This window comes from Rhinopithecus roxellana, chromosome 11 (assembly GCF_007565055.1).
Source record: "Rhinopithecus roxellana isolate Shanxi Qingling chromosome 11, ASM756505v1, whole genome shotgun sequence".
NCBI lineage: Eukaryota > Metazoa > Chordata > Mammalia > Primates > Cercopithecidae > Rhinopithecus > Rhinopithecus roxellana.
The window spans coordinates 135,905,128-135,928,423 of NC_044559.1; the positions used below are offsets into that span (position 1 = coordinate 135,905,128).

A 23,296-nucleotide genomic window follows, 5' to 3' on the forward strand; every position below is an offset into this window, starting at 1 on the left:
CTTTGGCAGGCTGAGGTGGGTGATCACCTGAGGTCAAGAGTTCAAGACCAGCCTGGCCAACATGGTGAATCCCTGTCTTTACGAAAAATACAAAAATTAGCCGGGCATGGTGGTGGGTGCCTGTAATTCCAGCTACTTGGAAGGCTGAGGCAGGAGAATCACTTGAACCTGAGAGGCGGAGGTTGCAGTGAGTGGAGATCATGCCACTTCACTCCAGCCTGGGTGACAGAGTAAGTCTCTGTCTCAAAAAATAAAATAAAACAAATAAAAGAAAAGAAAAGAGGACAAGGCTCAGCAAGAAAGCACAGTGAAGTCTTGGAGGCATCTTGAGGGTGTCAGATGTCAAGCAGGGCAGGTCTGGATGGGTTTTGTCTCTATTGGATAGAGAATCCTGTAACTAGTTAGGTACAGGACCTTAACATAGTATGGTTCCCTTGCTGGCCTTTCCAGCAGCTCCTACTTATCTCTCAAGATCCTGAGGAAAAGTCACCTCCTGGATTTCCCAAAACAGAGCCCAGGCTCTCCAGAGCAAAACCACTGCAGACAGTAAATCAGCTCAGGAGCAAAGCTCAATCGCATCTGCAGCCCCCATTGCTGCTGTAATTGACAGTCTGGGGCACCACCCTCTCCAGTTTGCATTCACCCGGCATATATACTTTATGGTCTCAAAAATCCTTTAAGGCAAGCAAGGTACGATGGGCCAACATGATTTTAGGAACTTTTAAGTCCACCTCAAACGGGTCAGCCCACACTTCCCTTCTCCATGACAAAAGCAAGGCTATCTGTCGTCGCCACGCCAACATTGCTAGTTAATCCTTCTTTAGGGTCACTTGGTACTTGCTACTGTTCTAAACATGCCACTCTTAACTCTTTTAATCCTTACAATGGTCCAAGGAAGTGACTACTATTATTATCCTATTTTACAGGTGGGAAACTGAGGCACAAAGTTAGACCACCTTATGTTTGTGATGGAAGCATGTTCTCGTCTCATCTCTCTGTATCTCCACAGGCTTGCTGGGGCTGGGGTGAGAAGCTGGTGAAGTGTGAGCAGGCAGGAGGCATAGGGAGGTCAGATAACTTGCCCAGAGTTACAGTTATGAGCTTCATTCTACTCGCTGATCCCACAAATACTTAGGGAGTGTCTGGCATTTGCTGAGCACTGGGCCTATGGCCCATCCTCCCTGGACAGCCACACTGAACTGGCCATCATTTCCAAGCACAGAGAACTTTTCAGGCCCCTCCTGACAGCCCATGCTGTTCCCTTTGTTTGGAATATCCTCCTGCCCTCTCCAACTCAAATCCTACACCTCTTTCAAGACCTAGAGCAAATGCCACCTGGGAATTTGCTGGGAATGCCATCTGGGAAGCCCTCAGGGCTTGCTATTCCTTTCCTTTTTCTTCAGACTCTCCTTGGGTGTTTTCTGCATTCTATACTTTATTTGTGGGCATGTCTCCTGGAGGATAAAGACTATGTCTTGTTTGACTTTGTGACATATCACAAACCTACCACAGCACCTGGCCCACAGTGTGTGATCACAGTGCCTGGCCCACAGCAGATGATCAACACCTTCTTATTGATACATAAATCCAGGTGCACGGCTGCCTAACTCTAGCACCTTTTTACTGGACTGTAGCACCTCTCGTCGTGGACACAGCAGGACACTGAAAATGTACATGGAAGCAAATGGACTTCACCAACCCCATCACCACCATCACCATCATAGTAAACATTAGCTGAGCACTTAATATATGTTGGGTGCTATGCCAGGTTGCTTTATGTACATTATCTCATTTAATCTTCACCACAGTCCATAGAACAAACGTTCTCATTATCCTCATTTTATAGCTCAAAGCTGTTGGATAGAACCTTTTGCAATAATGGAAACGTTCTATGTGTGTGCTGTCCAATATAGTAGCCACTAGCCACAGTAACACTTGAAATATGGCTGGGGTACCTGATGAATTGCATTTTAAATTTTGTTTAATTTGAATTAATTTAAATATAGAGTCACGTGTGGTTAGTGGCAGTCATAATGAACACTGCAGTGTAGATGAAAAAAGACCCTAGAGGTTGAAAAATTTGCCCAAGAGGCCACAGCTGACAAGTAACAAAGGCAGGATTTGAACCCAGGGTTGCTGGGATCTGAAATCCAGATTTTGCACTCTCACCCTTTAACTCTTCCTCCTCTTCTCGCTCCAAGGCTGTGGGTAGAGGGGGAAGAGTTTAACATCATCACACCAGCTATCATGTAGGCCGATGGCCTCCACGTGGAAGCTGAATTTTCTGACCACTTGAGCAACATGACGTGGTGAGAATCTGACCTCTCTGGGCCCCCTCTCCTGCTGTGACAGTGGGTGCCGGAAGAGATAACCCCCGCTTCAGCACTGACAGCCTAAGAGCCATGATTTCTTTGCAGAAGGCCTTAAGTCCCAGGCTCAGCAGCCGGAGAACATAAACAGTTTACTCTCACTGTGTTTCTGCAGCCCAGGCAACCTGAAGGATTAACCTAACTGGGTCCTGACACCAACTTCCACGAGTGTAGACTGGAGGCATGTAAAGGCTGCTGCTCTGGCATAAATGCTGCTGCTGGGCCACTGCTGGGACCCTGTCGGAAACTCTCATACAGTGGAACCCAGCAGGCTTGGCAGGGAGCTGGGCTCTCTGCTCTTCAACGGAGCAAACTCTGGGTGAAAAAGTCCTCATCCAGTGGGTGCTGGTGCTGACTCTGGTCCCTGGCAGCACACTGAGGCCAGCATTTGGGCATGCACATCCTGTCCTGGCTACTGGAGACAAGTGTGTAGTGTACACTACAGCCTCATGGAGCACAGTTGTACCAAATGCCCAGGAAAGCTTGCACTGAAGCCCAGCCCTTGCCTTTGGGTGGGGATGATGTCAGTGCCAGAATGAGCATGGGCAGATCAATGCTTTGGAGCAGAGAAGGTCCTTGGAGATGTAGTGACCTGGGGTAGGGAATAGGGCTACAGAGGCTACAGAATATGGACATCCTATAAGGGCTTAGTGTCAGGGCCCCTGGTTCTTGTTCCTGCTCTGTACAGAAGCCAGTGTATTAGTCCATTTTTACACTGCTGATAAAGACATACCTGAGACTGAATAATTTATAAAAAAAAGAGGTTTAATGGACTCACAGTTCTACATGGCTGGGGAGGCCTCACAACCCTGACAGAAGGCGAAAGGCACGTCTTAATGTGGCGGCAGGCAAGAGGGAAATGAGAATCAAGTGAAACGGGTTTCCCCTTACAAAAGCATCAGATCTCATGAGACGTATTCACTACCAAAAGAGCAGTATGGGGGAAACCACCCCCATAAGTCAATCATCTCCCACCAGGTCCCTCCCATAACACGTGGAAATTATGGGAGCTACAATTCAAGATGAGATTTGAGTGGGGACACAGCAAAACCATATCAACTGGTTTGAGCTTTCCTAATACCAGTCTAGTTAGGTCATGGCCCTGCTCAATACTCTTTGGTGGTTCCCCACTGCTCTTAGGATAGACAAAAGCCTTAACGTGGTCCGCAAAGCCCTGCATATTCCAACTGAATCTTATCTCATACCAGCCTCTGCCCCGAAGCTCCCTGCCGGGCCACACTGCTCCTGCCTCAGTTCCTCATCCTCTCTTCCCACTATAGGGTCTCTGCCCTTGCTGTTCCCTCTGCCTGGAACACTTTCCCTGCCCTTTACCTGGTCAATTGCTACTGCCTTGCCAGATCTCTCTGCTCAAGGATGCTTCCTTAGAGAGACCTCCCTAGGCCTCCCTGACTGAGGATTTTTTTCTAGTTTCTCATAAAACCTTGCATTGCCTTTTGGTGGTGCTGATCGCTATTGCAATTTTACATTTGCTGGGGCAATTGGTGGAGGCTGCCTCCCTGACTGAACCATAAGTTCCATGAGGGCAGGGGGCATGTCTTGCTCACTCTTGGGTTGCCAGCACCTAGCAAAGGCATGGCATGGAGTGAGTGCTCAATAATATGTGTTGAATGATACATGAATAATGCTGTGTTTTTGTGCATGGCAATTCCATTTTCTGAGCCTGACACCTTAAATGATTATTGAAGAGCATTTATTCCATGCCAGGTGCTGGGAAGACACAGAGCTAACTGTACAGAGGGGAGACAGATGTGAAACTAGTCCCTGATGACACAGCAGGATGGGTTTATGCTTGGAGGCCAGGCTGGCTCTAAGGAAGCTTTCGGCGGTGGCAGGTGACCTGAAATTGGGAAGGTGGGGGCAGGGGTGGGAATCAGGGATGGCTATCTAGGAGTTTACAACTAAGGCCAAATCGGAAGGGTAGGGGAGAGTTAACAGGCAAAGGCGGAGATGGAGTATTCCTGGCAGAGGGAAGAGCAGGGGCGAAGGCCCAGTGATGAGAGCTCTGCTCCTAAGCCCCAGGCTGGCTGTGCTGCAGGGAGTCCAGGGAGGTGGGGCAGGGGGGCAGTGGGGAGGGATGGGGCCCGATGGGGCGTGCTGGATGTGGTCGTGAAGCCACTGGCGCCACTGCAGGGCTTCAGGCGGAGGGGAGACAGAGGAGTGTTCTCCTGAGTGACGGAAAAGGACTGGATGGGGCAGAGCCTGGGGCTGCTTCCAGCTCTGGCGCCCAGGGTTTGAGAGCCAAGGGGCAGGGGAACGCTGGATTGGATTAGGATGGTTCCCGACTCTGTTGCCAGCAAAAGCCTCAAGAGAGCAGTTTCCCTCCCTGACGTCAACCTAAAGGTCACACAGATCCCAGGTTTCCTCTCAGGGGCTTTTGAGGGCCCCTCATTTTGTTCTTTTACCCAGATCCCTCAGGAATCCCATGACATTCCCAGCCTCGACCACCTCTCAGGGTAATGAGTCCCCTGAGATCCTAAGTTGCTGTAAGAAGCAGGACTTCCTTTAATTTGTCCTAAACTTACCTCACTCAAGTTTCAAAGGGGGCCCCATCCTAGTATTTCAGGATTTAGTGAGCAAGGAAATGTACTGTGAAGCTGCTGAGGTGGGGAGGGGAACTCAGGACATCTGACTCCAGAGGGCCCCCCTCAGCCAGGCAGACAGGCCACAGGCTCTGCCTCCTCCATCCAGCCCCTCTCGCTCCTAAGCTGGGCAGGAGCTGGTGAAGTGGAAGGGGAACCAGCAATTCAACAAAACGTTAACTCTAGCAAGTGGACTCCACGCTGGGGGATGCACAACTTACAGGACCTCGAGTCCCTGAGTCACCAGGCTCCTTCAATGCCGCTGTCTGTCCCTCCAGCCCTGTCCCCATCTCTCCAGGAAACCTGACCCTGACCCCCAGCACCTGGGATAAGCATTCTCCAGCTCCAGTGGCTTCACAGCCCAACCCAGTCAACAGCTCAAGTCAAGAAGCCTTCAGCTCTGGCTGGCTTCTCTCCGTCTTTCACCCGACAGCCAGCCCATCAGCAAGGCCTGCCAGAGTCACCTCTAGCACATACCCCAAGTCTGCACACTCTCCCCATTTCATGTGTCACCGCCGCCTCTCACCTGGACACCACAATTGTCCAGGACACCTATTGGCTCCTCTCCACTCTGCCTCTGTAATCCATTCTCTACCAGTGCCAAGAGGACTGGAAAATGTAGCCCAGAGCCTGTGGCTCCCCCTCCTAAAACCTTCCCATGGCTTCCTGGCTCATTGAGGGTGAAATGTACAAATGCCACAGGCCAGAGTCACACAAGGCGCCACAGGACTGACTCGTGCCGTCCCTGAGCTCTCTCTCTGCTCTCTCCCTGCTCTCTCCCTGTCACTCATTTCACCTGGCCACTCTGACCTTTCTCTTCTTCAGACACGCCAAACTCATCTGACCTCAGGAATTTTGCACCGGCTGTTCCTCCTAACCAGCATGCTCATTCCCCATCCTCTGATTTAATTCTCTAATCCATTTATCTCATGGACACTCTTCTAGTGCTTTATGCTATGACAAGTTCAGGCACAGCACTTCTCATGCTCAGAATCATCTGTTGGCTCTGCGTGGTAGGCTCCCCTTGTCATTCAGATGTCACCTTCTCACAGATAACACTGACCCCCATCATGCCCTACCGAAAATATCCCCCAGATCACATGGTCAGCCTTAAATATATGCAGTTTTTAATTGTAAATTGTACCTCAGTAAAGCTGGGGGTGGGGAGCGGAAATCCTTTAAAATTATCTTTATTTTCTTCATAATAATCGGTGGATATTTTCTTGTTTATTTCTTTATGTGCTTATTTTGTTGATTTCTCTCATTACACTGGAAGCATGAAGAGGTCAAGACTTCTGTCAAGCTGGTCCTCATATCACTAGAGCTCGGTGCCACTGCATATGGCAAGCACTCCACAAGTATTTGTTGAATGAATGAATGAATGAATGATGGGTCACCTTTTCCCTGGAGGCTTCGAAGACCATTGCATTCTCCAAACACCACAGCTGACACATCCAGATTGCAGGATATAACTGGTGAAATATTTCCTGTGGACACTGCTCAGAGGCCCAATCAGGGGATGGGTTTCTAGAGACAGGGTCGGGTCTTGTCCATTATCGTGTAAATGCAAAAGTAACAGTTGGCACATGTGTAGCAGGTAGCAGTCCACTCAAGCTTTCAGTGGAGCTTTGTACACAGGAACTCACTGGCTTCGCTGAGCTACTCAGTGAGGCTGTCTCAGCCCCATTTTACAGAAATGGGAGCTGAGGCCCAGAGACTCAGGGCCACACAGTGTGCACAGAAGCCACGCCTCACCTCATTTCCCAAGGTGGATCTGAACCCTTGTACAAAGGCTTGTATATACCCGAGTGCCTGATGCTCTGTATACAGCAGGGGCTTAGCGGAGGTAGCAGCATTTGCTGCATTCAAAAAGCAGCTTAGAGGAGCGCCTGTCTGAACAAATTCCTCTGGAAAGGGCCAGTCCCCAGGGCAGCGGTGTTTCAGAGGCTCAGGAGGAAGGGCAAGGTGTGTGGTCAAGAGAGTCCTGGCCTGGGGTTCAGGAGAGCTGACTACCAGCAGTTCAATACCACTGATTAAACTCCTCCCCATGCCAGGTACTGTACCATGTGCTTTACATACATCTCCTTCATCTCAGGATGGTGCATGGAGGTAGAGGTTGTCATTATCCCCATCCGAAGAAAGCTGGGGCTCCGAGAGGTCAAGTCACTTGCCCATTGTAATATAGTTGGATCCCAGAACTCAGACAGCAGATAATCCTGCCACTTTGTTAGTCTAGGTGTTTCCAGTAATGGCTGGGTGACCCTACAAAAACCCCTTGCCTTCTCTCAGCCTCAGGTTCTGTCTCTAAAGCCCAGGCTCCTACCAGATCCTGTCTAGGCCTGTACAGCTTGGACACAAGTGGGACTGGGAAGGCACCAGGCTGTGGCTGCTGCTGTCTCCTGTGGCCCCTTGCCACATGCCCCTTGCCACATGAGGAGGGGCTGCCTGGATGCCTTGGAGCAGGGGCAGACCTTGCCCTGCACAAGGCACTGCGGGTGGAATGTCCAGGGGCGACCAACCCACAGGGCCCCGGCCTCCTGTGCTCACTGGGTGACAAGACCAGGATGGCCACGGCAATGGAGAAGGTCTGGGAGATCTTGGAGCTTCCCAAGATTGAGAAAGTGGCTCGTCACGTCACAGGGGGCTTTTAAAGTGGGCAAATTCTCTGAGGAACATCCAGCCCCACTACAGTGCCACTAAAATGAACATCAGAAATTGGCCCCAGCTTCAGCTTCCTTTGGATAATGAAATCTGGCTTCCTCTCTGCGTTTATTTATTTATTTGGCAGGATTTGCCGTTCCACAGGAACATGATCCCACTGCCTTAGGGGCCACTCCACAAGGGGGACAGCATGGAAGATGACGAAGAGGACGGGTCAAGGCCCACTTCCAGCTCCCCAGGGATTCTGCCATCCTCCACAGAAGTGAGGAGAAGAGGCAAGGGGAAAATGCCCCAGGGTAAGCGCAGAAGAGACTGGATCTGACTTCATCCCTAGAAATAGTTGCGTGGTGGGTGGTGGCTTCAGGGTCCAATCAGTTAGTTTCAGGGATGTGGCAGCATCTTTTGCTCTCTTTTAATGAACAGCAGTGGTGTCACCTGTCAGGAAGGACAGGCTGTCTAATGGACAGATGAATCCGGAACCAGGTGCCCAGCTTGGCTGAAGCTCTTAGCCTCAGAAGGCATCAGGAGCTTGTGGCGTTGGCTGACGTACCAGTGCCTCTGAGTGCCAATGAGCAAAGAATGATGCAGCCAGAGTTGATGTGGTCAAGCATTTGGAACTAGAACTGTACAGAGACCCACCAATCAGAACTGACACCAGCCAGAATCATTGGTAAGGTCACCCACGGGATGCAGATGGGGCCTCATTGTCCAGATTCCCGAACACCCTGAGGGAAAGTAAGTTCTTCATTGAGAAGGACTCACATCCAGGTTCTAAGCCTACAGGACAACAAAGAGGACATTCAGGCTGTCAAAGATCTTGCGCCCTGGGCGCCTTGGAGCCAGAGCCCTGGCATGGAGACCCCTCCATGCCCACACACAGGCAGGTCTCGGAAACACACAGCACAGCTGCCCAGTACATGCTGCCCCTGGGAAGTTGGGACCTGCCCCACCCGCCCTCCGGCCTGTCGTGGTATGCTAGGTCACCCCGTGACAGCTCACATAACTATGTGGGGAGCTGGCATCCACTTATACCCCCACCGCCTGCTGAGCATCTTTCTGTGGCTGGCATTTCCTCCCCAGTTGGGGTTTAAAGAGGCAGGCAGGCACTGAGGGAGACTTTGCCCATGCTTGGTCCTCGTTCTAGGTTCCAGGAGGCTCCCTAGGTCTCCACGAGGCTGGGGAGCCAGCCTGCCAAGGAGGTAGCTCGGTGTGCTCAGATTTGCCCATCTCCAGCTCCATCAGCCGCACACCTTGTCCACTGGAGACATTCCAACAGTGCCCTGCCTGGCGTACCTGCCACACAGACAGGTGGCAAAGGCTGGAGGGGTGGGAGGAAGTAAGTTTGTGAAGTGAGCTGGAAAGAGAACGAGCAACTGGAGCTCTGACCCTTCCCTCCCTTCCCTGCCTACATGTGCACAGCCAGCTCCCCTTTGCATGGCGGGGGTGCCTCTCACCAGGAAGCCGAGTCAGCTGAGCTGTGGAGTTCCTTCTGAGCCCCAGATCTGATGTCTCAGGGCCAAATGCCAGCTGCACAAACCACCGTCACATCACACAGGTTCTAGACCTGTGTCCTGCCTTGGCTCTGCCTTGCTTGGGGCCAGACTCACAGGGCTGGAATCCTAGAGGATGCGACCCTAGGACTGTAGCCCACACTGGGCACCGCCTGGCCCCACCGGAGCCCTGGGTCTCTGCAGCAGCCACTGCATTACCTGTGTGTTCCCCTCCCTAGACTGTGAGCTCTTCTCTGTCTCCTGAGGATCAGGCACGGCACAGAGCCAGTGCTCAAGAACTGTTTGGTGGCGAGTGAGGGAGTGAGAGAGATGGCAAGGGGTTGGCGGGGGGACCTTCTGACGCTGCTCTGGTTTGCCCAGACTCAGACTACTTAAATTCTGGCTTCAACATACACTAGCTCTGTGGGCTTGGCCCCGTTACAGAACCTCTTTGGGCCCCAGTCTTCTGTGAAATGGAGATAATAATAGTACCTGCCACATAAAGTAATTATGAGGATCAAATGAGACAATGCAATAAAGTGCTTATCACAGTGTGTGGCACACAGTAAGCCCTTAATAGATGTTGTTGTTTTCATTACTAATTAACGTCCTCCAGCCTTATCTGACTCCATGCTCCCTGGACAAGCATCACGGCCACTGCCGAGTCCTCGGTTTCCTACTGTGCTTCAGGGTAGCACTCAGGTCCCTGGGGGGCATTTGCTTTCTGATGTTTCAGAGCTTATTTCCAGTCCCAGCCGTGCCACTGCCTAACCAGATATCCTCAAGCAAAGAATTCTGAGCTTCAGGGTCCTCATCAGGAGAATGGGGCAGTGTGAGTCGTAACCTGGACAGCTGGTAGGAGGGTGCAGTGAAGAGGGCCAGGTGTGTGGGGACAAGAGTGCCACTGCCAGCAGGGGCCACCCAAGTTGCCTCCGTGGCTGAACAGGAACTTGCCAGGGAGTAACAGGGGAGAGGCTGACTGGGTTATGACAAGAGTGGGGGTAGACATCGAGAGAGTGGGCAGCCTGGGTGGGTCCAGGAGGAAGAGCCAGGGACTGCATCCGTGGGTCTGGCATATCCCACCTTCTAGTCCCTTATAACTGCCCAAGCAGAGGTCATGAGCTCTTCCTGCTTGCTGCCCCTTTCCTCCAAAGGAACATCTGGCATTCCTTTAGCATCACTATGGCAGAACCTTCTCCTTCAGGGCAGAGCTGGTGGTGGCAAGATCAAGGGACCCTCCACTGGGTCTAAGGCAGGGAGCTCCTTTGCCCCCCGCAGCCTGGGACAAGCTGCACAGCACCCATGGGTGCTGTGGGCAGGATCGTGAGTCCTGGGTGAAGGGGTAGGGGGCCCTGGGCTCTGGGCATGTCCTGGGGCAGAAAGTCTCCCACCTCGGTGCTTCTGGCCAGCTCTCCAGCAAGATACAACCCTGTTCTCTCTCTTCCGTGAGCAGTGTCACATGGCTACCGGTAAAGCATCTTCCCTGAGCACTGTCCCCAGACAATGGCTACAGGTAAGGTCTTTCTTCTCTAAGTCCACAAGATCTGAATGGGCTTCTCTCCTCTCTCCCTCCGGACGAGCCATTCCAGGGCCCTCAGCACTTCCACGAGGCATCCTGCATCCCCCGCCTCCCAACCTCCAGCTTGTCCCAAACAGAACTTTGATCCTTCCTCTCCAACCCACCCCTCTTCTGCTCTGCCTTGTCCGGAAGGCAAAGGCGCTGGCATTCAAAGTCCTGGGTTCAAGTCCTGCCTCTGTCCCTTAGCCGCGGACCTCAGGCAACCCCTGAACATCTCTGAGCCTCAGTTTCTTCATTTTTGAAACGCGGATAGCCATAGCCTTACATCACAGGCTGCTTGATCAGAATGTAAGTAATACTATATTTAAAGCACAAGGTCCAAGGTCATCTGTTGAATATATGCCATGGTTATTATTGGTTACCTGGGCTCAGAGGCTCATAATTGCCTCAATCCCTCCTTGGCCCACACCTAGTAGGTAGCTAGAACTTGCTAATGTTACCTCTGCAACCTCCCTCTCGTCACCCCCCACCTGCTTCCTCTGCTGCTCTGTGTCTTCTCTTAGGGCGGGGTCCCCAAGCGCTGGGCCATAGATCAGGACTGGACTGTGACCTGTTAAGAACCGGGCCTCACAGCAGGAGATCAGCAGTGGCAATACATTTTCATGGGAGCACAAACCCTATTGCAGACTGTGCATGCGAGGGATCTAGGTTGCATGTTCCTTGTGAGAATCGAGCTAATGCCTGCTGATCTGAGGTCAATTTCATCCTGAAGTCATCTCCCCATCCCTGTACACGGAAAAACTGGCCCCTGGTGCCAAAAAGACAGGGGACTGCTGCCTTAGAGAGACCATTGTTGCCCATTCCCAGCTTCTCTCCTGCCCCAATTCACCCTCTACACTGAGCTATACACAGCTGGATACATCATCACATCCCTCTGAGAAACCTTCCGTGGTTTCCTGCTACCCACCAAATAGAAGCTGGCCTTCTATTGTGGAGGGGTGGTGTCCAACTCCCTCCACAGTCTGCCTCCCCAACCCCAACTTTTCTTTCCAGCCATATCTCCTACTCCATCCCTCCACGTGAGCTTACTACAACTACTCCAGATGATTCCTCATTTCCCAGAGTGGGGTGTGGGGTGCGGAGGTGTGTGTGCAAAACACACAGTTGTTCAGGTCTCTATTCTTTATTGTGCTGTTTCATTGTTTTAAAATGTCCTTATGTACATTCTCATTTACTGAAACCTTACTTGCCATTCAGGGATTCCTTCAAATGCCACTTCTTCCATGCAGCCTTTTCTGATTCCTCCCTTCAGGAGTAGTCACTTCTTGTCTTGCATTTTCCAAATGAGATGCCTATGCTTCCGTTTAGCACTTGCCCAGCCCTGGACTGAGGAACTGTGCCTGATCATCTTGCAACCCACGGCACTGAACACAGGGCCTGGAGTAGTCATCTACCCACAGGTGGAGCCGGGCTGCTTGTTGATGTAGCCCATGTTTATCCTGGAGCCGTAAAGAGCACAGAGCCAGTCCAGAAGTCTGGTTTGCTGATTCCTGGCCTGGGCTGAGGTGAGGAGCAGGGACATGGGGGTGCACAATCTAGTTATTGTAACTTCCAGTTATTGTAACTGCCCAGAAGGGCAGTCCTTCTTCACTTAACTCCTCTGGCCTCAGTTTCCACCCGCACAGGGCAGGTGCTAAGGGAAAGGCTTCTGATGGGTGAGGATGTGATACAAACACGTGGAATCATCGCAGGAGTGAGTGACGCCCCCGGGAGCTGGAATGGGATGGTGTCTTTCTTCCCCAGGTCTCCTCTGCTGGCCTCTCTGAGACAGGCAGCCTGACAGACAGGGAGAGGTGACCAGGCAGTGCGTGCTGTGGTCTACCTTCGAGGCACTTGCCGTTGCCCCATGTTCTCCTATTGACTCTCCCTGGAGAGTTCCTTGGACAATAGAGTTCCTGCAAAATCCAGAATCACTTCCACCCCAACTACAGCTGCTACAAATGTAGCCCATTCCCTCTCACGATGCGGAGAGAGGATGCCCAACTCTGTCTGGAGAGGGAGCACAAACACAGCCTTTAAGGCATGTTCTGCTCTCCAGAAGCTCCTGCTCCACATGGTGGTTGGATGGAGTGGGGCGAAGGAGGGCGACTCCTTCTTCATAAACTGTGGGTTCCAAGGCCCTCCAACACTAAGTATCACCAGCAAGTTCCAGTGTCCTCTCCAAAGAATCAATGGTCACCTGCACTTGTAATTCACCCTTCCCTTGCACTGTCCACAGCCCTTTGTTTATATCCCGCAGCACTCAACAAGGTCTACCTTCCACAAAATAACTGGATTGTTTACCAGTCCAACTCCCCTCCCACAATATCCTCCCTCTGGAGTCAGACGTACTACCATTGTGCCACAAGGTTGGCCCAATATCCTCTATTTGCATCTCCATGGTTGACAAAGAACTTTCACAATAACCCTGTAAGATCCTTATTTACATGTAAGAGTTGAACAAGTGAAAACTCCAAGAGGGTAGGTGGCTTTTGCAGTGTTGGAGAGCTAGACAGAGCTGGGATTCCAACTAAGGCCTCTAACCTTGCGACAAATCCCACATCACATCCTTAAGGGCGGGTATACCTTTCACCCATCTCTTGCTGTGCCTTAGCACAGTGTCTCATAAATGGGACATCCAGCATTTTTCGTAGTGTTGGAAGGGCCTAGCCTTCCACAGGGCAGACAGGGAAGTAGGAGTAAGCCAACGCTTTGAGCAACCATGCCACATTACCTCCTTGCATTCAGTGGCAAGCATAGCATTGCCTTCGGGACCTCACGTGACTGAATGCAACTGGGCAAAGGCTATGATCTCTCCTTACAGCTCCATGTCACCCAAAGCCCTTTTCCACTCATGTCATCATCACCATCATCATGGCAACTAGCAATCATTTCCAGCCAAGTGTGTGTCGGGCCCCACATTGAGCCCATCAGCCCAATAAGGTAGGTGCTGTCATTCCCATTTTACATGAGGTCAAAAGAGTAACCCATCCACAGTACCATGACTAATAAGGAGTGGAACTGGGACTACTGGGATTTACTTGGAGTTCAGAGCCCACACCTGTAACTGCCGGGTTAGCCTGCCTCTCCCAGGGCAGTGGGTATTGCAACTCCTGAAGCCAGTCCATTGTTCCTTCCTGCAGACAGCACAGCTCGTGCCCAGGACAATCTTCCTGTCCAATGAGCAGGTCAGAGGCATAAAAGCAAATCCTTCACCATCCCTGAAAAATTTCATACATAACTTATCTCCCTACCACCTCCAGTCTATCAGGCAAGCACCAACATCTTCATTTTACTGGGGTGAGGCCTGATGCTCAGAAACTTAAGGAGCTTGCAGGGCTGTAAGCCTGGCTGCTGCTCTCTCACCAGGGGACCAAATAGCCACCATGGTGAGTTAGTTTTCTAGCTCTAGGAACTGAGAAAAAGGGCCCCCAGCTGTATCTGGGAGATTCAAGGGAGACATCTCAGAGGAACTGACACTGACCACAGGCAGAGGAAGAACAAGGGTGTTTCAGAGCACCACAGAGGGGGTCAGGTGTTGGAATCCAGCTGAGCAGGGCTTGACCCCCTGAATCTGGGTCCTGGCAGGGTTGGAACCATTGCTGCCAACCCACAGGTGGCCAAGGGCGCACACACATGGGATTTAGGCAGCAAAGCAATGATACATCCTTGCTGGTGAAGACTGCCAATTAGGTACAGAGGCAGGAATGAAGGATTCCTTCAACATCCCCTAATTCAACAATATCCGTTCATTAACTCTACGATTTAAAGATGTTTTATCTTGAAATATTTCAGACATTGAGAGAGGTTTAAAAGCAATATAATGTATTATTTGGCAATAAAAAGGAATGAAGTACTGATACATGCTACAAAATGGATAAACCTTGAAAACATTATGCAAAATCCATAAAGATGGAAAGTAGATTAATGCTTGCATGGGGCTGGGGGTGGGAGGGCGGGCAAAAATGAAGGATGGCTGCTAAAAGGAATGGGGTTTCTTTTTGGGGACGATAAAATGTCCTAGAACTGATTGTGGCGATGGTTGCACAACTCTGTGAATGTACGAAAAACCTTCATAATGTACACTTTAAATCGACCAATTGTATATGTGAATTACATCTCAATAAAGTTATTACAAAAAATGTATACTGAACCTGGTGCACCCACCACCCAGCCTAATAGCTACCCATGTAGCTGAACCTCCCTAAGCCCCCCAATCTCTACCCAATCCCTCCTCCCTGCTGAATTTGATGTTTACCATTTCCATGCATTTCTTTACATGTTTACTATGTGCACTATATATGCATGTAGTGATTGAAGATTGTATTGTGTTGTCTTTATGTTTTTAACTTTAGATAAATGACTTATATTGTAAATACTCTCTTGTCATTTGCTTTTTTTTCCCTTCAGAGGAAGAGATCCAGCCATGGAATTGCTGGATCTCAAGGTCTCGTGTATCCTGTTTACTGTGTGTGAATTTTCATTGATGAAAGTACTGCAATTTAATACTACACAACATATCTCTGCACACTCCTGCTGACAAATATTTAGGGTTTTCTTCTCTTTTCCTTTTTTCTTACTACAAATAGTGTTGCAGCGAGCATCTCTTCTTCTTTTATGCACAGATGAGCGTGTCTCTCAGAAGTGCCTAGGAAGGGAGCTGCTTTATTGGACGCGAATCTTTACCAGATACTGCCAAATGATTTTTCAGTCATTCACCTTTTCCTGTCAGCGAGGAAACCAAAGCCCAGAGAGAGGAGAGCAATCTTCTCAGAGTCCCTCAAGGTCTGGGACTGATTCCCAGTCCAGGGCTCTTCTGGCCTTTCCGGAACCCTCCATTTCCTTATTTTTATTTCCCTACAAATCTCAGCCGACCACCCCAGGCATTATCAGAGCGGATCTAGGAGAAACACATTATCAGCAGCGTCCAGGAGGGCTGGGGATCTGGAAGTGCTTTTGGGAGGAAATGGGGAAGAAATGAACTTCGGAGAATTCCCCAGGCATTTCTGAAACGCAGAGCCAGAGGGCCTTGAGAGAAAAGGCTCTTCCAGGGGCAGATGGTGGAGCATTTTAGCAGCCGCGCAGCACCTGGCCTCCCAGCAGCTGTGGTCATTTTGGCCTCACCCATGCCAGTTACCTGACCCTCTACCCCATGAGGGGCATAGAGAGCTATGGCTGTGGAGGGTGGGGGGTGCTTCTTAAACCCAGAGCTCTCTCCAAGGAGACAGCCAACCTTCCTTGTGGAGCAGGCCAGTTGCCTGAAACAGGGCTACAACGGCGAAGGAAGGGCCTTCACTTGGAGCCAAGAGTCTAAGCTTTATGGATTAGCTGATTTCTAAAGCATAACGTTCTGTCTGGCTTGGCCATGGCTCCCTTCAGCCATAGTCTGTCACTCCAAATGTGGTCAGACAACCAGCAGCACCAGTGCTGCCAGGGGGCCTGCTGGGAATGCAGAAGGGATCACGGTGAGGGGGGTCAGGGTGGGTAATAAGCTGTGTTAGAGATTTATGGCTTTATCCTAAGAGTGATGGCAAGTATTGAAGTGCTTTGGTTAACTGGAGTTATGTATCAATGTTAAAAATACCATTCTGGCTTCTGTGTAAAGAAGCATTTGGAGGAGGTCAGTTGGGGGCCAGAGCGACAAATAAGGTGAGAGGTGGCAGCAGCCTGAACAGGGTGATGACGGTGGAGATGGAGGAAATTGACAGAGTGGGATGAGTGAGACTTGGTGATTGACAGGGTGTGAGGGAAACGGTGGTGTTCAGCCTGATGCCCAGGTCATGGCTTAGATGCTGGGAGAGGTCGGGAATGTTGGAAAGGGCCAGGTGGGGGCAAAGTGCTGGCTTTCATTGTGGGCCCTTTGAGGATCCAGGAAGAGATGCAAGGAAGCTGCCCAGTGTGATTTGTAGGTGGGAAGACTCTCCCTGGCTGGAAACCCACAAAAGCCACTCTCACTGTGTAAGAGACTCATATTGCAGGCTGCTCTCCAGCACCTACACCGTCTAAAGCAAATGGTTAATGCTAGCAGCCAGGGAGAAACCTCTGCAGGTGTATACATCTTGGTCTGTTTGCACTTCTCATTTTAGGACAAATTACTTGTCCCAGTAGGCGGTTTTGCCTGGATTGTACGTCGAGCGTACACCAGGCATTATGTTAACATGCCCATCAAATAGCAGAACTCGTGGCCAAGGCCAAGTGGGGAGGAGAGGATGGAAGGAGCTGCAGGGATGATGTAGCTTACATGGAGGAGTCAAGAGTTCACCAGGTAGAAACTGAGAACAAAGATACCAGAATAGCATGAGTTGATGTGTGCAAGTGGGACACTGTAGGGTCCGGCAGGGGAGCAGCCCAGTTTTACTGAAAGAAAAGGAGGACAGCGGAAGACTGGTTAGAGATCAGGCTAGAGAGCCAAAGTGGGCTTATCTTTGGGATGGAGGGTATGAGCACTGGGGAGCCATGGATGGTTTTTGAGCAAAGTAGTGGAGTTGACAGAACCTGGCTGATGGAGTGCAGTGGATGAAGGTGAAGGGGGCACTGATGTTGCTATTGTGGGTTTGCACCTGGGTGTCTGGGAGGCCAGATGGGACATGCGGTGGGGCTGCAAAATCAGGAGGAAGAGATGGGGGTGGGGAGGACTGAGGCTAACATCGCAGGGGAAAGCACACCCCTCTGGCTGCAGCAGAACAAGGGGGAGTCTGAATATTGACGATAACAGCAATCAAACAGTAGGGGCTCTTAGGAGGCTAGCCCCAGGGGATCTGCTTTAAGAAATAGCAAGAATGACCCCAAAGTAGTCCATCAATTATTTGCATGTAAAGTAGGATTTTAGAGCTACCTGAAACAATATATCTTTAGTTTAAATATTCTCCCTAAAATAACCATCAACTCTTGAATCTTTTCTTCATTGATGGAAACAAAGGCCACTTTGGTCTGCAGATCCCTGAGATCTGAAATAAGCCAAGTCTGAAATAAGAAGGACGACAAAGAAGGGGGGCTATGGGTCTGCTCTGCTGCAGCACAGGGGAGGTAAGAGGAGCCTGGTTTGTGACCAAAGCTCTGGCTACAGGTCCTGCCCATGTAAATGTCATGAGGCTGTTGGGGGCAAAGTCTGGTGCCAGGGAAAATAGGGCAAGGCTAGCCAGAGAGTAGGGTTCAGGATGTGTGGGCATCAGCTCTCACCAGCTATGGAAAAACAACCGAGGCTGGAGAGGCCATTACAGCCTGAATGTAAATAGCAGCTCGTGAGAAAATAAAGTCCTATGCATAGCATTGCAGACTTTCCTTGCTGGAAGGGGCTGCTCTCCCCTCCAGGCCAGCCTCCACATCATTGCTAGTTATTGTTCTAGAATACAAATTGGATCAGGTGACACCCCTGCTTCCCAAACCTTCTCTGATGCCACATCATCCACATCATCTCCTGTGAAGACAGCACAGCCAGGGCAGAGGCACTGCTCCCCACCACTCTGGCATACAGAGCAGACATCAATAAGCGATTACCACATTTTCTGCTGAACCTGGATACAGCCTCAGAAGTTGACTCAGCACAGCCCCCCAATCAATCAGGCAGTCATTACCAATCAATCACCCTCTGGATAAAATCATTTGCCTCCTACTGGACAGAGGGAACTGGGCAGCCTCAGCCTGGCCCTTTGCAGTCTTGACATCTCCTCCCACCCTCATTTCTCCTTACTGCTCTGTGCTCCAGATTTCTTCAACTGCCTGTCATCCCCAAACTTACTGCCTTTTTCTCGCTCCTCAGAGTTTTTGTCCATGACAATCCCTCAGCCAGTCTGGAATGTCCTCTGCGCAGTATGCTAGTTGTTCTTCGATATCTGTTCTCCCACCCACCATCATAATAAAGTTCTATCTGGGCATATTGCCACCCACAAAAAATAGTGCCTGGCCTCCCTTGAACCCAGGGGTAACCACATGACTAAGTTCTGGCCAATGGGATGGAAGCAGAAGTGATCTGTGTCTCTTTTTCAAGTTTGGCTCTTGAGGGTTTGAGCACATACTCCACTTGTCCTCTTTCCCTTTCGTGCTGGTCATGGGGTGGCGAGAACCGAAGCATCTGCCAGAGGAGGATGCCACAAGATCAACACAGCAGAGCCAACTCTCAGCCCTGGCCTGCTAGGGAAGGAAGACCTCCACTTCCGCCTTGTCTAAGTCCTTGTATTTGGGGGTCTCTTGTTATGATGTCTATGCAGACGCCATAGGGAGTCTATGATGCCCTAACGATATGCCTTCCCACTTGCTTATTTGATCCTTATGAACAACCTCCAAGGCCACCCCTCAGTGAAGTTTTCCCAGAGCCCCCAGCTCCTTTGGCTCCTGGGCACTTCATGCACCCCTCACCAGCACACTGACCTGGAAGGCAGCTGTGGCCTCTCCCATTAGGCTGGCTGAAGGCGACTTCTCTGCTTTCATCCATCCTCTCTGCAGTGCTGGTCATGGTGCTAGTGCACAAGCCTGACCACGTCACCCCCATGCCACCACTGCTGCAGTCCAAGCCCTTTGGCCTGGCATTCAGGGTATGACTCTGGCCTAGCCTTTCCCTTGGAGATGAGGCTCAGACAGCGAAGTGATTTCCTTTAGCAGCTGAGCCAGCCATTCTTCCCTCTGGGTGCAAAAACCTGTCATCCTTCACACTGCCTGCCCCACCCTGGACTTGACATAGGCCAGCCCCACCCAGCCCCAGCGCGGCGGGCCTGAAGTAGCTGCTTCCTTGCTGGCTAGACCTATAATGTCCTGCTCCTCGTTTGTTAATAAGAAAAGGGACAGAGAATGGGAAAGTTTCCTTGGTCTTTGTATTTTTCTCAAGTGGCCTAGGAAGTCTCACGGTATGTATATCTATTCCCAAGACCCTTCTTCTGTCCCACCAGGTCATATGCTTTGCAAATGGCCCACACCTATTCCTCTGAACTTCTAGCAGCCATGACCCTCCTAACTGAGGGTTGACCTTTGGCATCCCTCTCAGGCCTGCAAGCCCATCACTCCCTTGGCAAAGAGCGCATGCAGCCCAGAAGCAGGATGCAGCCAGATCTTAGCCAGTAGATGGTTATTTTGGGACAGGGAGGATCCCAGGAGGATGCTGGCAAGGTCAGATAGAAAGGGAAAGAGGCAGGTTTTCTGCCCATGATTATGTGTCCCAGGCCTTCTGGGTGCCGCCCAGGGGCCCAAGGCTGCCACAAGGAAGAACACACCCACCGCAGGACTCTGGCTTGGCCTAGCTGGCCACAGAGGGCAGGCACCGGTTTGAGGACCCAGGCTTCCATCTCAGCAACCACAGTGGCCAGGAAGAGTGTGTTTGTTTTGTCCCGATAGCAGTGAATTCAGCATCAGGCAAGATTTGGGGTGGGGTGGGGGATAAGGTATCTGAAACCAATCTGATGGCAGAGGGAGAACACCAGGAAGCAGCCAGTCAACAGCAATGACTACTGATGCTCATTTATTGAACATTCACAGAGCATCTATTATGTAAGGGGTACAGTATTAGGTGCTGGCAAAACACAGGTGAATCAAGCTTTGAATTTGTATGTGGCACCTGACAATTGTATGAGTCCTTCTGCGAGGATCAGGAGCCTTAAAGTGGTTTATAAACTCCGACCATCAGGAAATAATCAGAAATGCATGATGTAAGGGCAAGAACGACAGTGATGTTCTCTTTGCAAATTTGAGGATGTTCAAACATTCCAGTGTCAGAACTGAACTACCTTCTACCTATTTTTAGTATTTTGAGGAGGGTTACCGATGCACATGAAGTGCTCAGTCCTGTGCCTGGCACATAGTAGGTGCTCAAGTGGGACACAGCGGCAGTAACTGCTGTTATTTATAATAGGTTGGGTTTAGTGTTGAGAAGGTTACCATACCAAGGCATGAGAAGCCTCAGGTCAGAGAGAGGCAGGGCAGGGGACCCAGCAGGACCCAGCCCATCCTGGGAGATTTCGCTGTGATTCCATGACGTGAGATGCTTCCGTGTGGCCATTCCAGTCCTTCCCTTCCTCAGTTACAAAAGGCTGGAAGAGCATCTTAGTTCCCTCTGATTTTGCCTGAGTTTGGGGCCTTCTCTTTCAATTCTTCAGGTGTTGCCCACTGGCTCTGATGTATGCTTTGGGTCAAACTGCCTTCTGAGAAATTCTCTACATGCAGAGGTATCCCTCCCAGGAGCCCCTGCTCACTCTCCCTCCATGCCTGGCCAACTCAGTCCCTGCTGAGGACCAGTGTCAAGCCCTTTCTTCTCCCCATGGCGTTTCCTCCTCCCCCAACCCTCTGAGCTGCTTCATGGTCTTCTCCTCACTGCCCAGGACCCATGGGTTCCGCACAGACTCCCAGCAGGCAGGGAGAAGAGAAGCGCTCTTCCAAGACCTTCCCCCTCCTGCCACATTCCTCCCCAGCTCCCAGCCTCCCAGGACTACCTGAGCCCGACTTTCTGAAGCACAATATTGAAACCTGTTGAGAGCCACCCACTCTGATGATGGACAGGACACTTGAAGGTCACCAGATAACTGATGTGCTTTCCCCAGTGAGGCAGGGAAGGGAGAAAGGCAAGCCTCTGCCTAGTCACAAATGTGCCCCCAACACTAGGACATGGCATTTGATAAGGATTTCTCTGCATCTTTGAAGTGTGAGAGGCAGTTGAGAAAATAACAATAATCGTGCTTACTAGGAATCAGAGAAGATGCTAAGCAGTTTCCAGGATTATCTCGAAGAATCTCTACCTCGCCGGTGTCCATTGTCCCTGTTTTCAGACAAGGCAACTGAGGCACAAGGAGGTTAAATAACTCTCTGAAGGTCATAAGGTTGGTCCATGATGGAAATGGAATTCAAACCTACATCTTCTGTGACTCCAAATATCCTGCCCTTAACCAGCATTCTGTATGCTGAGCAAAAATCGGTTGTCATTGCCCAAGAGTTATAAGAGCAACAGACACGATCCTTGGAAACATGGGCTGCCCCACAGCCCTGATGCAAATGGTCTCTCTGCCCAGGCCCCATCACCCAACCCTCACCTCCACCCCATCTCATTAATCTTGGCATTCCTCTCCGGAAAACTTTCCCAGACCCCCGGGCCCAATCTTCAGGGCCCAGAGGGAGGGAGGCAGCTTCCCAGGGCTTCTGGACACCCTTTTAATTAACCCAGATGACCCTCTTCTCACCGGGTCCAGCTGAATCTTTTCACAGTCTCCTTGTCTCCCAGGGCAGCATCCTGTAACTGTGACTCCCACCACAGCCCATTCACTCTCCAGCAAATGCAGTCCCTCGTTTCCCATATACTTAACATCTGTCGGCCTCTCTTCCCTGGCTTGGGGACCTTGATGAGGGTTACTTGAGCCCCTCGGCTTCTGGGGCCAGAGGAAGGCCTGCCAGAGAGCCTAGTGAGCACCCTGCAAATGCCACCTGCCACCATGGGTATCCAGGAGGCCACACGCTGAGCTGGGAGAGGCCGGTAGCAGACCAAAACTCTCTGCCATTACTTAAATGTGATACCTTGTCTTCCCCAACTCTTCTTTAGGCCTTCCTTCCCCACCCCCAAAGAGGTACAGCCCATTCTAGTTCCTCAAGGAAACAGTCAAACTTCCTCATCTGTCATTCTCATGGCTTAACAATAACAGGCACCTAGAAAAGTAACAGGCACCTAGAAAAGTTCTCATAAGCTGTAACTTATCATTTGCATTCACGGTGGACAATGCACTTGAACCCAACACACTGCATGGTGCCCAGCAGGTCCTTAGTACATAGCTGTTACACAGATGAATAGACACAGTTGAGGAGCAGGCCCAAGGATACAGAGGAAAGCGCTAGAATAGGCAGGTCAGGGGTCTGTCCACACAGAGCTAGTAAGTGGCAAAAGCAGATTTTTGTTCTAGATTAGACCAGTTCACTGTATTACACAGCCTTGCCTTGCAACCTTTGGCTTGTGCCTTCATTCCTTGCATGTAAGCACGTGTGTGTTGCACGTAGCCTAAAGGCCATATAGTGAACATGCATTGCCCTAATCCAGCTAGCTATAGAAAATAAGATCTTACAATTATGGGGTCATTCATTCAGGTAACAAACATTTTTGTATACTTGGGAAGCTGGGGACACAATGATGAATACAGCAAGCAAGGTGCCTCCCCTTGGGGGGCTGATGGTCCCTTTGACGTGCATAGCACTTCATAACTTTCAAAACAGCCATGCCCATCATCTTATCTGACTTCCCCACAACCTGGTTCAAAGAGTATCAGGCCCATAAAAGACTCTATGAACAAATGAATGGTGGGTGGACTGATGGATGTGGGGCAGGCAGGCCAATCAGTGAGTAGATGGAAGGCAGCCACAGATATTGTCACTCCTGTCTTTCAAATGAAAAGTGATGGCCTGAGTGAGGTGTGGCTAGAGCATGGCCACCAGGAAGAACCTCTGGTCTCAGTCCTAGGAACACCCACTGTCACCTGTTTGCAGGGCTGCTTACCTGGCGGGCAGTTACATCCTGGAGATGTCTTTGGGGCCTCCCGGCGCCTCCTTGAGTGGAGCTTCCATTTCTGTACAAGGAGACAGACAAGAGGAGTCACCAGGAGCTCGTAGACACCAAGCCCTGGAAAGCGGCTGTGGGCTGACAAGGAGGGCAGGAAGTGG

The 23,296-nt window shown here is 50.7% G+C and overlaps 1 protein-coding gene across 3 annotated transcripts in view; it reads right to left on the reverse strand.

Moving 5' to 3' along the window:
- COL13A1 (collagen type XIII alpha 1 chain) overlaps positions 1 to 23,296 on the reverse strand; it is a 164,750-nt gene that overhangs the window by 121,073 nt on the left and 20,381 nt on the right. For all 3 annotated transcript variants that reach the window (XM_030940756.1, XM_030940755.1, XM_030940754.1), the window contains exon 2: positions 23,133 to 23,202. In XM_030940756.1, coding sequence (XP_030796616.1) covers positions 23,133 to 23,202 — 70 coding nt within the window. The remainder of the gene's footprint in view (positions 1 to 23,132; positions 23,203 to 23,296) is intronic.